General features: G+C 54.9%; 1 protein-coding gene across 2 annotated transcripts in view; it reads left to right on the top strand.

Moving 5' to 3' along the window:
* The window catches only part of USH1C (USH1 protein network component harmonin), a 47566-nt gene that overhangs the window by 10281 nt on the left and 21209 nt on the right, over nucleotides 1–16076 (top strand). The window contains exons 2-15 of one of the 2 annotated variants that reach the window (XM_070491277.1): nucleotides 167–234; nucleotides 1627–1770; nucleotides 1907–2045; nucleotides 5616–5724; nucleotides 5848–5872; nucleotides 6063–6120; nucleotides 6425–6519; nucleotides 7860–7944; nucleotides 8898–8957; nucleotides 9114–9170; nucleotides 9489–9631; nucleotides 10660–10725; nucleotides 11105–11229; nucleotides 15545–15594. In XM_070491277.1, coding sequence (XP_070347378.1) covers nucleotides 167–234; nucleotides 1627–1770; nucleotides 1907–2045; nucleotides 5616–5724; nucleotides 5848–5872; nucleotides 6063–6120; nucleotides 6425–6519; nucleotides 7860–7944; nucleotides 8898–8957; nucleotides 9114–9170; nucleotides 9489–9631; nucleotides 10660–10725; nucleotides 11105–11229; nucleotides 15545–15594 — 1224 coding nt within the window. Of the gene's footprint in view, nucleotides 1–166; nucleotides 235–1626; nucleotides 1771–1906; nucleotides 2046–5615; nucleotides 5725–5847; nucleotides 5873–6062; nucleotides 6121–6424; nucleotides 6520–7859; nucleotides 7945–8897; nucleotides 8958–9113; nucleotides 9171–9488; nucleotides 9632–10659; nucleotides 10726–11104; nucleotides 11230–14356; nucleotides 14431–15544; nucleotides 15595–16076 lie in introns of both variants that reach the window. The other variant, XM_070491276.1, reaches the window with a different exon arrangement.

Raw genomic sequence — 16076 nt, 5'->3', positions numbered from 1 at the left:
GATGTGTTGGGGTCAGAGGAGCAGCCTGGCCTCTGGCTTCCCTCCCCTCCTCACAACCCCGGCCCTGAGGAGCTGCGGAGGAGGTCCCCGTGGCGGCCTCCCCGTCCCTGGGGCCTGCTGTCGGGGTGCGGGCCTGGAGCTGTAATTCGGCCCTTGGGTTTTCCAGGTGGATTTTCTCATTGAGAATGACGCGGAGAAGGACTACCTCTACGACGTGCTGCGGATGTACCACCAGTAAGTGTGCTGCGTCCGGCTCCTGGGCACCACCCTGGGGCCCTCTGTCTTCAGGGAGCCCTGGGATGGGTTGTTCTGATTCAGGAGGACCTCCCCTCCCATCCTGGGGATCTTGGAGCGAAGATGCTCAATGGGAATCAGATGGACACGCTCTTTGTTTCAGCAAATATTTACGCAAACACTCTGTGCGTGTCTCTGTGCCAGGGGCTATGGGTGCACATGTGAACAAGACGGACTGGCTGCTGCCCTCAGGTTGCTCACAGTCTGGTGGGGAGGCTGTCAAGCATCCAGACAGATTCAATAGTGTGATTGCTGGGGTATGACGGGAAGTGGCAGCTGGCCTCAGTGCCAGCATCGGTTGCCTCCTGTCACCCACCTGCTTTTTGACTCATTCAACATCCATTTACAAGTCCTGCCACTTGCTGGACACCATGCAGAATCTAGAAATGAATAAGATCTGCTTTCTTCCTCGAGTAGCTTATGGCCTAGTGGGGGAAGATGGACGGACACTACAAACACTTATTGTAATATACGTTACAATAAAATAACTACTAAGGAGAAGTAAGAACAGGATGTGAAGAAAGGAGTTGTCACTTCTAACCGTGGGGAGAAGGACCGAGAAGGCTGGCGCTGGGTTTTGAAGGATAAGGATTTTGATAGGTGGAAATATCAGAGAAGGACTTTCCAGGCTGAGGGGTCCACATTAGGGAAGGTGTGCAGACGTGAAAGCAAGGAGTATGAGTGGGAAGTGATCAGTGATCTCGGGGGGCAGAGCTCGGGCCCCACCGAGACCACGTACAGCCACGAGCCCCCAGCAGTTCCACAGAGACAGGTCGTGGAGGCCCTGAGCCTGCCAAGGAGGAGTTTGGGACCTCTGGCAGTAGGGAGCCATCAAAGGGTTTTGAGAAGGGGATGACTTACATTTAGAAAAGATGAGAGTGAGCAAGTCGGCAGGCAGCTGGAGAAGTGTGGGCCAGACACGCGGAGGGTCTGAACAGTGTAGGGTGGGGGCCTGGGAGAGACATTGCGAGGGGAGAATTTACAGAGTTAGGCTGCCGATCAGAAGTGGGAGACAAGGGTGTGAGAGGGGTCACCACTGTTTCACACAGAGGTTTCCCATCTGGAGAGAGATCCTGAGCTTCAGAACTAGGCAGAGCTGAGTTTGAATTCTGGCTTGGTTTCATCTGCAAGGTGGGCTAACGATCGCTACCTCACGGTTTCCTTGCGATGCTTACATGAGAGAACAAAGTCTTCTGAGGCACCTGGCCCAGAGTTAGGGGCTCTGGGCTGTTCAGGAGAGTTTTCCTCAAGTTCAAGGCTTCCTCTGAGAATCCTTGGGTCTCAGAGGTCACAGCCATGGGTGAGCATCCAGGTGTCCCCATGTCTCCACAGGACCATGGATGTGGTTGTGCTTGTGGGAGACCTGAAGCTGGTCATCAATGAGCCCAGCCGCCTGCCCCTGTTCGATGCCATCAGGCCTCTGATCCCACTGAAGCACCAGGTGGAATATGACCAACTGACCCCCCGGCGCTCCAGGTGGGGAGGGAGCCTCCAGATTAGAAGCAGGGGGAGGGGGAGGTCACCCTGGGGTGGACAGGGGCACTCACTAGTGGACGGGGCAGCGTTGGCAGTCAGGGCAGAACTGGGCCGTCACCAGCCTCTCCCGTGGCAGGAAGCTGAAGGAGGTGCGCCTGGACCGGCTGCACCCAGAAGGCCTGGGCCTCAGCGTGCGCGGCGGCCTCGAGTTCGGCTGTGGGCTCTTCATCTCCCACCTCATCAAAGGTGGGCAGGCAGACAGCGTCGGGCTCCAGGTGAGCAAGCAGAGTCTGGGGGATGGGGGCCAGGGCCTCACTCACGCACTAGGCTGTGTGGCATGACGCGGTCACTTCACCTTTCTGACTGAGCCTTTGGGAGAGGAAGAGGCTGACGCATCCTGACAGATTCTCCTTAGGCCCATAGAAATCAGGCTGCGGGCAGCTACCTGTGTTCTTGAGTGGAGCTGGGAGCCCGGCCCCAGCGGCCGCTGCTGCTGCCCTTCACTGCGCCCCCTGCTTCCTGAAGGAGGAGAACAGTGATGTCCTGGCCCCTGAAGCTTTGGACACGTAGCCTTTTACTGGAAGGGGAAAGGAAATGGCAGGGTAGTGCGGTGGCTCAGAGCAGGGCTTGAACTGGCTGTCCTGGCTGTGCTGCTCATTAGCTATGTGACTTTGGTGAAATGACTTAACCCCGTGCCTCAGTTTCTCATCTGTAAGATGAGAGTGATGATAATACTCCCGACCTCATCAGGACATTGTGAGGAATAAGTGAATTCATATCACACTTCTCATAGTGCCTGGCACATCAGTGCTGTGCATTTGTTAGGCAAGCAGAGAGGCAGGTTCAGTGAACACCTATAATGTGCAGGGTGGCACGCTCACAACCAGCTCTCATTGTACATCTTGGCTGTATCACCCCCATTTTACAGAGTTGATAGGGGCTCAGAGACTTGGCTAGAGTCGCAGCCAGTTAGTGGCAGAGCCACAATTTGAACCCAGGGCTCTTGACTGCCAAGCCCAGGGATCTCTCTTCAGCACCCCAGATGCCTCTCCCTTGGGGTCCCCTCACCTCAGTGTCTGAGCAGAGATGGGCAGACCTCGAGGTCTCACTCCTGCCAGAGCCAAAAGCTATGTTTTTGTATGTCCAGATAAAAGAGGCCCACCCTCCCCTCTCACCCCCTCCCAGAGCTTCCAGAACGTTCCTTATCAACATCCCAATCCAGCTGCCAAGCCAGGGGCTTCAGGGGGCTCAAGGGCTAATGGTACAAGACACCATGGAGTGGGAGGTGGAAACTAGGAGCTGACAGACATCGCTTTGTTCTAAATCCCTGTCTCACGGCTCCCCGGAGGCGTCTGAAATTTCAGCCCCTTCATTATTCCTCTCCTGTGCGGCACAATTTTCCAGCCCAGAAACGCAGCCAGAGAAAGAACACAATGAGCTCCTCTCCGGGCATCGGCTGAGGGCCTCTTTTTTCCAGGGTGAGCTGTCCTCTGAGGCCAGGCCTTTCTCAATGATGCCTCCGTGGCTCAGGGCATCAGGCCGTTTTAATGAAACTTAGTTTTCCCTTCCCGCCCCCTTCTCAGGCTTATGAAGTATCCGCCCTTTCTCGGGCTGACAGGCTCATCTCTCCTTTGTGCCGCTGTCCCTCAGATCGTCATTTCACGATGGCCCTTGCACAAAGGGCCTTTTGCAGGGCCCCACTGGGGAGCCAGAGGGAGAGGAAAGTGGATCCCGCCACCTGAGCCGGGGGCTGTGTGGGAATCATTCTGACTGGGTCCCGGCAGGTGCCCTTTAGGAACAGGACGGGGAGCTTCAGGACTGAAGGCCCTGCTGATTTGACCTGGGAGGCTGAGCCCCAGGTCAGGGACTTTGGACCCACCAATAGGACTGACCCAGCCCTAAGACTCCAGCTCTTTGCTCTGGTCCCCCTACTGGAGATATTTTAGATGTTTTTTCAAGTGTAGCATATCTGAACCTACGTCCTCTGCCCCACACAGGGCAGCCTTGCTATATAGTCCGGGGCTAGAGAAAGATTCTGCATGCCTTGGTAGTCCCAGCTGTAAAATGGACAGAGGAATCCCTGCCCTTCCTCTGGCACTTGAGGGCTCTGACAGCTGGCAAGGATCCAGAGAGGGCAGGACTCAGGGAACTGCAGCCAGGGTTGGCCAGACGCCCAAGAGACAACGCATGTTGTCTGACTTCAAATCCCAGCAACAGTGTGTCCTAGCTGGGTGACCCTGAGCAAGTCACTTCACCACTCTGAGCCTGTTTCCTCATCTGATTCACAGAAACGCAGGGTTGTTGTAAAGAGTGGGTGCAAGGAGCTAGTCCAGCTCTTCTCCTTACATGAGATGTCCCCAGAAGCCTGCAGAGTTCTTTAGCAAGCCCCTCCGTGTGGCACCATTTGGAGCCCCATGCCACTCCTGTGAGGCCCCCGAGAAGATTGGGGTCTGTGTCCAGGTGCGGAAGGGATGTGCCCAGGTGGCAATCACGAGAAGGTGATCTGCGAGGGTGTTGCCGAGCATAGGAGTTGTCCTAGAGGACCCCTCAGAGGCTGTGTGCCCGCCCACCCGCAGACCCCACAGGGAGTCAAGCTGCATCCCCCACATGTGCCAACAAGTCTCCAAAGGATCAGCCATGTGGTGTGAGTTCAGCCCTCAGCTGACCTGCGCTGGCCTCAGGCTGGAGAGGAGTGTCCAGCCACACAATGGCGTGTGACCTTGGACCAACATCACCTGCCTGGGCCCCAGTTTCAACTGATGGCTGAGGTCCTTCCAGGCCTGCAGTTACTAAATGAGGAAAATCAGGACTGAGCCCCAGGGCCCAGGGGCTTGGAGGAGCCCACCTCAGTGTCCAGCGGGGGGCGATCTCATCACAGACCTGTCTCCAGGGCTGGCCCTGCAGGCCCCTGAGCCCCGCTGTCTCCCCGTCTAATAAGGCCTAAGTCTGAGAAGAGGGATCTGAGTGGAATATTCAGGACTCAGGCCTAATTAATGATAACAATAGCAACCATTTATTGATTACTTACGGTGTGCCAGGCACTGGCTGGCTTCACGTGTACACGCTCAGTTAATTCTCACAGCAACCACAGTATTTCCCTATTTTACAGATGAGGAAAACTGAGGTTCAAAAACTTCAAGAGACTTGCCCAAGCTCACGCAACTAATAAGAATAAAAGCAGAGGTTTGAACCCAGGCCATCTGATGCCGAAGCCTTGTGTTCATTCGCTGTTCTTTGCTTACTCCCAGAACAGGAACTCAGAGGTCAGGGCCGTGGCAGAGTTAAAATGTCCATTGAGTGTCCATCGAGTGGAAAAAAAGAGGTTGTGTGAGTGTCAGTGACATCAGCTTGAGTCCGCAGACAAGGGAGTTCCCGCCCAGACTCAGCTGTGGTGTCATGGTGATTAACAGGGACAGGAGAGTCTGCTCCTTAGGTGGGGTGGGACAAAGGGCAGGGAAGAGCTGCTGGGATCTGGGTGAAGGGTTGCCCTTTGCATGGATTCCAGAACCTGATGGTGTCCCAAAGCGGGAGAAGGGACACTGGAGTGAGGGTACTGAGTCCTGAGTTCTGCTCCCCACTTTCTGTGGGTACCCACTTTCCCTCACCCCCATCTTAGTTCTCCCATCTGTAAAATGGGGCAGAAAGACTGCTTGCAAGTGCCACCTGCCCTAGGATCTCTCAGGCTGAGGGAGGGTGGGTTGGTTGTAACAAGGCACTAGGACACATGCCAAGATTTCTTCCGAGGGGAGGCATGGTGGTCATGCCCTTTCCTGGAGAGCAGGCCCAGAGCATCTGGCGATGATGCTCCCTCAACCTGGGGCTCATTTCTTCTGTCTGTGGCCAAGGTCGGGGACGAGATTGTCCGGATCAATGGATATTCCATCTCCTCATGCACCCACGAGGAGGTCATCAACCTCATCCGCACCAAGAAGACTGTGTCCATCAAAGTGAGACGTGAGTGAGGCCAGAGGGCAGAGGGGCATTGCTGGTAGAGGGGAGGGCAGCAGGGAGCCCAGCTCCTGGGGGAGGACAGGCGGGCGGAGGAGCCATCCTCACCCCTGTGCCTTTCTCCCACAGACATCGGCCTGATCCCTGTGAAGAGGTGAGCAGGACCCTCCCCTGTAGACTGACTCTTCCCCGTGGGCTCAGCACTGGGCGCTGACTCCCCGAGGCCAGCAGGGCCCCTGGGCCAGTGGCAGCTGGAGGCTCCAGATGAGGTGGATCTGGCTTTGGGGCCTGGTCCTACAAACGTCTCTCCCTAATGACCCTGTTCTACTTTCCCTTCTCATCAGCTCTCCCGACGAACCCCTCAAATGGCAGTATGTGGATCAGTTTGTGTCGGAATCCGGGGTGAGAGTCAGCACCACCTGGGACGGGGTCTAGACAGGGTGGTCTCCAAGGAGGGGTGGCCACTCCTAAAGGCAGGGCTTGTTCTAGAATGTGCCGTGGGGGCTGCATGTGGGCCCCAGTGCATCCAGAATGCCCCTGTGGGCAGTGGGCCCTCAGCCGGGCACAGCCGGTGCAGACACACCCCCGGGACAGAGTGATAAGCTCAAGTGGGGACAGCAGTACTCACCCTGAAGGCTTTATGTGCGCTAGAGGCCAACTACACACATGTGCACACCCAGTGACCCTTGTCCTGTCCCTCCTCCAGGGCGGGCGGAGCAGCCTGGGCTCCTCCAGTGGTCAGGACAACAAGGAGAAGAAGATCTTCATCAGCCTGGTGGGCACCCGGGGCCTCGGCTGCAGGTGGGTGGCAAGGGTGCCCTGGGGCTCACTCATGGCCAGTGGACCCCGGTGGGCCCCTACGCCTCTGCCTGTCTCACTGCTGCTTCCAAGGAGACTTTTGTCCACTAGTGGTGACACTTCTTGGTGCATGATTTCCTCTCTGAGCTTCACAACAGCCCTGTAGGGCCAGAGGGCCAGCTCTAACAGATGAGGAAACTGAGGCCGAAAGGCAGAGTCGTATTCCTTTGGTGGGTCCTCGAGTCACTGCCAAAGGAGCCTGTCCAGCTGCTCATCTCTGTCACAGTTCCCTTGTCACTTATTACCTTGTGGGCTTCCTAAAGAGGCATCCAGGGAATCGCAGAGACATCGGTCCACATGGGTGTTCTTGTTAAGCACGCAGGTCCTACTGTCACAGATCTAGGTTCCAGCCCCTGCTCTGGCACCTATGAACTCTAGAACCTTGGACTGGTTACTTGACCACACTGAGCCTCAGTTTCTCCCTCTATAAATTGGGTGTGTGATAATACCCACATCACAGGGTTGCTGTGAGGAGGAAGGAGATGACAGAAATAAAGTACCAAGCTTAGTGCCTGGCAGGTAGTAAGCAGTTGGTAAATATTAGTTATTATTATTTGTTTATTATCATTATTTCCATTCATCCACATTTATTCAATACTTTTCAGCCAAGCATAAGTGATAAAAAAAGTCCCTCCTTTCTAGATTACAGCCCAGAGTAGAACCAACCACATAAATAGTTACAGTATAGAGTGACAAGGATGGTAATGGAGCTACATTCTAGGTCGGGGATGGCAAATCGGTAACGTATCCTGTGCTGTCTCTGTTCACTTAGTCATGGCTGCCTGAAGTACTGTCTTGAAAAGTACTTTAAGGCTTTATCCAGACTTGGTGAGAAAGAGTGCTGTGATTGATTAGTGATGTCTGCCACAGACCTGGGAGGGGAGAATAAGAGTACAAGTGCCATCCTTGCTGTAGGTGTTTTGGGAGCACTGAGAAGGGAGCAACTAGCTTAGTCTTGGGATAGAATAAGACCCTGTAGAGGAGATAGCATTTGAATCTTAAGGAATGAATAGGAAAGTGCAAGAAAGAGAGAAGACAGCACATGCGATATATTGGGTGAGGGGTCAGGTGGGGGGGATTACAAGTAGTTTTCTGTGGCTAATGCCACAGGGAAATGAGGCTGCACAGGTAGACAGTGGAGTGCCTTGGGCACTGAGCTTGTGGGTCGCCTGTATCCTGAGGGGCCGGAGCACAGGACACGCAGGCAGAGGGGGCAGGACACAGAGTGAGCGAGGCTGCAGGGGTAAGCCGAGCCTCACCTGCATTTCCCATCCCTCCCACAGCATTTCCAGCGGCCCCGTGCAGAAACCCGGCATCTTCGTCAGCCATGTGAAGCCCGGCTCCCTGTCTGCCGAGGTGGGGTTGGAGGTGAGTGACCCGGGACCCGTCCCGTGGGGCCCTAGTGGGTGTGGGGTCAGCCTGTGATCGCAGGTGATGGAGGTTCTTCCCACACACCGGCTCTCGGCAGTCACCAGCTGATGGTTGCCGCCCACCCCCCAGGGGAAGGCTGCACAGAGGGCGTGACATGTGGCCCTGTCTACAGCCCTCAGGTCTGAGAGCCTTTGGTCCTGAGCTTAGGAATGTAGTAATAATAATCAGAGTTGACATTTATGGAGTGTTTACTGGATTGGCCATTGTTCTAAGCCCTTTAAAATTTGCAAGAACTCTGAAAATAAGGTCCTATCGTTAGCCTTGTTATACAGATGAGGAAACTGAGACCCAGAGAAAATATATGATTTTCCTAGACCTTGTGCCCAGCGTGGTAAGGCTGGGATTCAGACCTAGGTGCTCTGATGCCAGAGCTGGAACTCTTAACCTCTGCTTTGGAGAAGTTACTTCCTGTTCCTGTGCTTCAGTTTCCTCTCCTGTAAAATAGGGGTAAAAGCCATCCTTCCAGGGTCGTTGTGGGGATTAAATGAATTAATACATAGGCTTAGAACTGTGCCTGGCACATAGTAAGGGATCAATGAATCTGGCTATTTTACCAATTATTATTATGACTCAACACAGCCTCTGCTATGTGAGAAGCCCAAAGGCTCCTATGTCTACAACCTGAGTTTTTGAAGTAAATGTCATACATTCAGCCAAAGAAATGAACTTCTAATGGTGTAATACTTGACAGCTGATGAAAGAGATATGAGGTTGAGGGGTATTTGGGGTCCTCCCAAGGCCCCATCAGAACTTTCCAACTGCTCTGCTCTTTGGGCAGAGTTGAGGTGCAGCCCAACATCTGACCCTGGACCCCAGGGGGAGCCCTTCCTGTAGATGAGTGAGTGTACAAATAGTGCAAACACACTGATCTCTCTCCATTTCTCCACCAGATAGGGGACCAGATTGTTGAAGTCAATGGCATCGACTTCTCCAACCTGGACCACAAGGAGGTGAGATGAGGATCTTCATCTGCTGGCCATGATCCTCTCTGCCCCCCGTTTCTCATGCCCCTCGCCCTGCCATGGTGTCTGAGACCATCTCTGCTCTCCAGAGGCCTAGACTGCTCTGCTGTCAGGCCTCAGCCAACTGTCCACCTGTCCCCACAGGCCGTGAACATTCTGAAGAGTAGCCGCAGCCTGACCATCTCCATCGTAGCTGGAGCTGTAAGTTCCGGAAGGAGCTGGTGGGGGCCCCATGACCCCTGACCTCCATCCCAGCCACTCAGAGCCTTGATCTCTGCCATACACTCCTTGGCCCCTTGGGAAAGGCCAAGGGGTCTCCTTCCCTCAAGCTCTGACAGAGCAGAGGGAGAGGATCTTTGCCCCGCCAGAAGTTTGGTCAAAGGCAGCAGGAGCCACAGTGCCTCACAGTGGGGGCCACAGCCGTGAGAAGACAACCTGCATCTTGGCCCCCAGGGCTGTGGCAGGGGACATGCAGGTTCCCCAGGGGACTGAGCAAGGGGCTTCTTTCCTCCCCACGAGGGCCGGGAGCTGTTCATGACGGACCGGGAGCGGCTGGCAGAGGCACGGCAGCACGAGCTGCAGCGGCAGGAGCTCCTGATGCAGAAGCGGCTGGCGATGGAGTCCAACAAGATCCTGCAGGAGCAGCAGGAGATGGAGCGGCAGTGAGTGTGGCCAGCCGGGCTGCCCCTCCCCACCCTCCCTGACCACCATATGACCCCATTGGCCTTGCTTCCTGCCCTCGGCGTCCTGGGCCAACTTGATCCCTTCCCCCTGAGGCCTGTCCTCAGGGCTCAGTGGTGGTCAGTGTAACCATCCCTGCCTCCAGACCCCTGGGCTCCTCCCTCCTTGCTGAGGAGAGCCTCTGATTTCCAGGAATATGGAAAATGAGGATGCCACTAGCAGTCGGTAACATTTTTTGAGTACCAGCCATGTGGCTGGCAGTGTATGAGGGCCTTGTGTATGTTACTTAATTTCATTCCCACAATAGCCTGGGAGATAGACAGCATTAACCCATTTTACAGGTGAGGAGTCGAGGCTCAGAGAGGTTAAGCCACTTGTGTACAAAGTCACACGTGGTCAGCCTGGGCTTTACACCCATCTGTAGTGATAAAGCCACCCACTCAGATGGTCAAGATGATGGACTGAGAGAATCAATGGGGCGAGCAATTCATGAATCAAAACTATCAAAACCCCAATCCCGATGCGTCCTAGGAGTATGATAAGAACTTGGAGAAGGAAGGCGGACAGGATCTTCCCATCACAGAGTTAGCCTGGAGAACCACCCTGGGTGGCACCTCTGCCCATTGCCCTGGCCTTGGTTAGCAGCCCTGGCTACCTGAGGTCTGGGGCCCTCCTCCAGGAGGACCTCACTCAGGCCAGGCCCTGCCTATCATCAGTCACTTTATCTAAGTGTCTGGAGGTGGACATGCAGAGTGTGGCCCGCATTGACCTACCTCCCAGCTCCAGCAGTGCAAAATCTCTGCTCAACGGTGCCAACCAAAACCACAAAGAGTACAAAGCCGGGGCTTTGTCAGACCCGCAACCTCAGCATCCACGTCTGGTCCAGGAATCCTGGGAAGGGAGCCTGGAAGAAATATTTAAAACTTTTCTCAAAGCAGAAATTAACCACAAGGAAGAGTTAACTTATCTTGCCTAGACTTCAACAAGCCAATCTACATTTGTGTTTCAGGAGGAAAAAGGAAATTGCCCAGAAGGCAGCAGAGGAAAATGAGAGATACCGGAAGGAGATGGAACAGTGAGTACCCCGGCTGCACGTGTCTGCACACGCGTATCTGTGTGTGGACGTGAGGCTGCTCTCAGGAGTGTGGCAGCCAGAGGCCACCTCCAGGCCAGTCTACCTGGCGGATCTTCTTGTCCCCTGGTGGATCCTCCTTTATTTGTAGCTGTCCCATAATCCTGGTAAAGCCCATCTTATTAGGGTAACTAGAACAGAGTCTTATAATTGCCGGGTGGCGTTCACACTCTGTTTAGAACACAAGTGCCAGGGACTTTGTTTTCTTCACCACGACTAGAACCGTGTGGCCTCTCCCGGGCTGGTTGCGGTTCCCCGACAGGCAGAAGGTGGGCCCGCGAAGGTTCTGACTCCAGTCACAGGCGTGGGGGTTTTATTTCAGGATCGTGGAGGAGGAAGAGAAGTTTAAGAAGCAGTGGGAAGAAGACTGGGGCTCAAAGGAGCAGCTGCTCTTGCCTAAAACCATCACCGCCGAGGTGCACCCAGAGCCCCTTCGCAAGCCAAAGTGTAGGTATCATGTGCCGGGGGAGAGGGCTTCCTCCTGCGGCCGGGGGATGGGGAGGTCCAGACAGAGATGCTGGTCTCCCTTCACGCACCACCTCCTCCCCAGGTGAATAGCCCGTGGCTCTCTGGGCTGCATTTCCTTCATGGAGAGGCAGCCATGTGCCAGGGGCTGTCGGCCAGGGCATTGGGGTGGGTGGGATCCGTCTTCCCTCCTTGTCCTGAGGGCTGCTGCCAGGCTCTCCCCCATGACACAGACTCAGGTGGGCAGACCCCTCCCCTGCCCTTGGGCTGCTGAAGAAGGAATGGAGAGCTGTGGCAAAAGTGAACTGCTCATGAGATTATGATCTTAGTTGTTGGGTGTCGTGTCCTCTCCCCGCCTGGTTCTGAACTGGGGCTGGGGTGAAACAGCAGCAAGAAAGTGGGGAAGGGGCTCACATTAGAGAGGACTCTAGTGGTCCAAGATTGATGGCGACTGTGGGAGGAGCTTACCTAAAGTGCCCCTGCCACCTGCATCCCTGTGCGTGGACCTTGCATGGTCCCACCACACCAAGGATGGAGTCAGGACTGTGAGACCCCTTGCAGGCACCAAACCATGGCCACCCTGGCGCCTCAGCTCCCTGTGTCCCCCCACCTCCTTTCTTCATCTGCCCTGCGATCTCACCTCTAGTTTTAGTCCAGACCTCAACCGACTGCTCCCTCTCCACTTGCTCTCAACCCCAACTCCCAGGATGTGTCTTCAAGGGGCAGCTCACACCACCAGGGCAAAGTCGGGGGCTCAATCTCAGTGCTTCTTCAGTGGGCTCGTGGTGGGGAGCCAAGGAAGGCAGCCGAGGCGCCATGGCAATGACGAGCGCAGGATGCCTGGTGGGGCCTTTACTCTCACTTGGCAGCTGTTCTGATTCGTACCTGACATGGGGCAGGTTCTACTCCAGCTGGGAGCCCCCAGGTTTGGGCTGAATCTGCACCCAGGAACCAAGGGTCCCCATTTCTGTCGTGTGGCAACCATTTAGGAACCTGTGATGGGGTCTAGACAGCTCTGGCTCCAACTTTGAATCATACCTGAGCCCTAGAGGGACCTCAACTTGGGTCAGTGAAGAGGTGAAGGTTATCTGGATGGTTCCCTATCACCCCTCCGTGGTGCAGGGCAAACAGCTCCCAGCACATTCCTTCCTGGCAGTAGAGCGCAGTGTCACCTCAGGGGCCTCTCGGAAGGACAAAGCGTGCTCTCATCAGCCTCCCCCAGGACATTCGGTATTAGTTGAAGATGTGGTCAGAGTTAAATTCCCAGTGAATAATCTGTTTTTAGACAGGGAGCTAATTTGCTCTTATGAGTGAAATAGGAGCTTGAGAAGGAGAGAAATCGATTTTAATTGCTTTTCATGAAAGTAATCCTAGTCAGTGTGGTACCTTCCTAGAAATTGGGTCTTGGCTTCAGGGCAAACACACCCTCTCCGGAACTATAGAAAATAAAAACTCTTTCTCTAGCAAGCTATTTATTTAGTGCTTTTAAACCAGATCGATCTTCTTGAATAAAAGGATCTAGAAACTTCCCTTTGCTCAGGTATAAATGCTCTCTAAGGGAGCGCTGCGAAGCAGGGGATTGATTGATGACCAGACTTTGCCAGCCTGAGCTGGGGCAGCCGCTGCCTCCATCCTTCTCTGTATGCACCGGCAATTCAATTCTCATTTTGAGAAAATTCAGGAAATGCAGGAAGGCGTCTGAGCCAACTCAATTCCTGCCTTTCTCCCCATTCCCGGGAGGCAGGGATGGCCTTGGCTGTGTTGGGCCAGCAGGACTGGGCTGCAGCCAGCCCCTCCCTGCCTGTCTTCAACTCTGGGTCCAGTTAGCCCACAGTTTATACCTGACCCAGGTGTCTGTGCCTGTGAGGATGGACCCTGCATTTGTGAACAGACAGGAACGAGTGTGGAGCATCTCTTGCCTGGAAAATGAAGCCACTCATCCTAATGATGTGGGTGGGACTGATGGCTCCCCTCACCACCACCTGTCCCAGGGCTCTGCCTGCCCACCGTGGCCAACCCAGCAGAACCCCAGCATTCCACCCAGCCCTCAAGTCCACGACACATTGTCACAGGGGCCCCCAGAAGAACTTTTCTTAGCTAAAGCAATGGGGGAGAGGGATTTTTATTAAGGATCCCAGAGCTGGAAGGAGTCTTGAGAGATGAAAAGGTTTAAACAAGAGGTTTCCATCTTCTCTCCCCATGAAGGACCCAGTCAGTCAGCCCCCACCCCCAATAGACCCCATGGTTTAGAAGTTGAATTTTTTTCCCTAGCAAACTAAGTAATCATTTGTGTTCCCATTGCTTTATTAAATAGACATTCTTGTTAGCAAGACAGCATCAGTGCTCCACTGCTGAATAAACATAAATTGAGCCAAAAGCAAAGGAACTTAACTTTAGGAACTTTAAGGGACTTGAAGAACTTTCGAGGCTTTTCATAGATTAATGGACAAGTGCTTCTAATTAATACTTTGAATTATTAATAAGCAGCTCACAGGAGACTCATCCACTACCCTCCATGGTCCCACGGAGTCCAGGTTGGAAACCACTGGAATGGATGGCTTGCTATTCTCCACCTTATGTCAAAATTCACGTCTTCCTAACCACTTTTACCCTTTTGTGCCCCTTTTACCCTTTGGAATCCCCTCACCCCCTCAGCATCCCCACCCTGCCCGCACAGCTCCGATAGCCCCCCGGGACCCAGAGCTCCAAAGGTGCTAAGAAGCAGCCAGGAGGATCTGTTCCCCCCTTGTCAGCCCTGGGCACCAAACATGTATAATACCCAGATGTTCCCGTCCCCTGCGCCCCACTCCCAAGTTTCAACCGAGTGCCCTGCAAAGTGGTTCTCACTCTGCTGCCAGATCAGAGGCCCCTGTTGTTGGCCCATTTTACAGACAAAGAAACTAAAGCTGCCAAGGTGGAAAGCACTGCATGCACCATCCCAGAGCAAGAAACCTTTGCTCTGGGCTCCTGAGCCCTGTTCCTGCCCTGACCTCACAGCTCCCATGGCGGAAGCTGGTCACAGGTCCCCAAGCTCCTCGGAAACACCTCTGGCCTCTTGGTCTCCTGGCTCCCTCTTGGCTCACCAGCTTCCTCCTCTTTTCCTGGGTAGATGATCAGGGAGTGGAGCCCAAGCTCGAGCCGGCAGACGATGCAGACGGAGGCACGGAGGAGCAGGGAAAGCAGGTTTGCAGCCCCCGCTTTGCTCCCTGGCCTTGCTGCTCTGCTTGCCCTGCCCGCCGTGTACTGCTAGCCCCGCAGACACCAGCCCCAAGGGGCCGGCACGTGGTGGGGACCCCTGGAGTCTATGAGGCTCCTCCAAGCCCCAGCTTGATCCAAGCACTGCAGACACAACCTTGAGGACAGGATGCACAGCCAGGCTGAAATGTCAGCTAGCGCACACCAGTGCAACTGAACTGCTGGTTCGAGCATTTAAGTACTGACCAAGCCCAAGCCCTTCCTCTGCTGCTCTGGCCTCTCCCCCCGGACTCCCTAGACCTCCCCAAGATCCAGCAACTAAGGGAGTAGTGCTTGGTCCAGCAGGGGGCTTTCAAGATCCTGTTCCAGAACTCAGGCTGGGTAGGGTGGGTAATTATGGAAGCCATCGCCGCTGGCCCGGGAGCTTCAGGTTTGAGGCATTACCCCATTGCGCTATTGCCTGGGGAAGGCAGGGCGCTGATGCCCTGCTTATCTGGCCTGAATATGCTCTTCTGGAGGGAGATCTCCTGCCCACTGCTGCCTGAGCTGTCCTTCCCAGAGCTGACCGCGGCCAGTGCCTTCTCTTTTGACACTGGAAGCAGAGGACATGGCCTGCAGCATGAGACAAGACAGTTTTGTTCCGTCCAACAGCAGCTTTGGGCAGACACCCGGGCTCCCTTTTGTCTGGGGCCGTTTCTTGGATGGAGGGAGCTGACCAGGGTCAGGAGACGCCTCGTTCTCTTTCAACGGGGCTTTTTGTTTGGAGAACTGTGGGAAGAGCTCATCCCTCCACAAGGGGCTTTCTCTTCGATTTTCTGGCACTGACTTCTGACGCCAGTGTCCTGGGAGAGGCCATTGACCGTGGCCCAGGGCCTGGGCATTGGGGCCTTTCTGAGGAGATCTTGGGCCTGCTTTTTACCCCAGAGGAGGCCAGGTAAGTGGGGAGTGGGGCAGAGGGAGCAGTTCGCTGCTGGGTCTGCTGGCGCTGTTCTTCATCTCGCCAAACCGTGCGTTCCTTGGGAGCCTAACTCCCGGCTGCTGCCCGTGGACGCTCTGGCTGAGCTGAACTGCTCTCATTGCTTTGTTCTCTGTGTTCTTACAGCCTTTGGGTGGTTTTATCGTTACGATGGCAAATTCCCCACCATCCGGAAGGTAGGACAGGACTGGGCGCCGTGCAGGTTTGCTGCTGAGTCTGCTGTGGGTTTTGGCCTTTTCCAATCTGTGCTTCTTTTCCTGTTGACTCTCAACAGTGTGACCCGGCCTGTTCATTCAGAGGGTAACCCCCCGTGCGCCTCTCTGTCAGGGTGACCTCACAGGCAGGGCGCTGTCACAGAGGTATCGTGGGGAAAGTGTTCACCGGCTGAGACAGGTACCGCCAGGCACCGTCTGGGTCAGCACCAGCCCCGGTGGGCACAGGGCAGGGGCAGGGCCGAGGATAGCTTCTGCTTTGTTCCTCTGTCAAGTAGACCCAGAGGCCAAGACCAGAGCCAGGGACAGACGGAATGAACTACCAGGTTGGGTGTGCACAGTGCAACTTACGAGACTGACGCAGACACAGACTGGCTGCCAGGGGGCCATTTGCTGCCTCAGGTTGGGACAGAGAGCCACCCCATCATGACTTTCTCCTGGAAATA

This window comes from Equus asinus, chromosome 20 (assembly GCF_041296235.1).
Source record: "Equus asinus isolate D_3611 breed Donkey chromosome 20, EquAss-T2T_v2, whole genome shotgun sequence".
Lineage (NCBI taxonomy): Eukaryota > Metazoa > Chordata > Mammalia > Perissodactyla > Equidae > Equus > Equus asinus.
The sequence above is the reverse complement of the archived record's forward strand: the minus strand, read 5'-3'. Positions and strand labels throughout refer to the sequence as shown.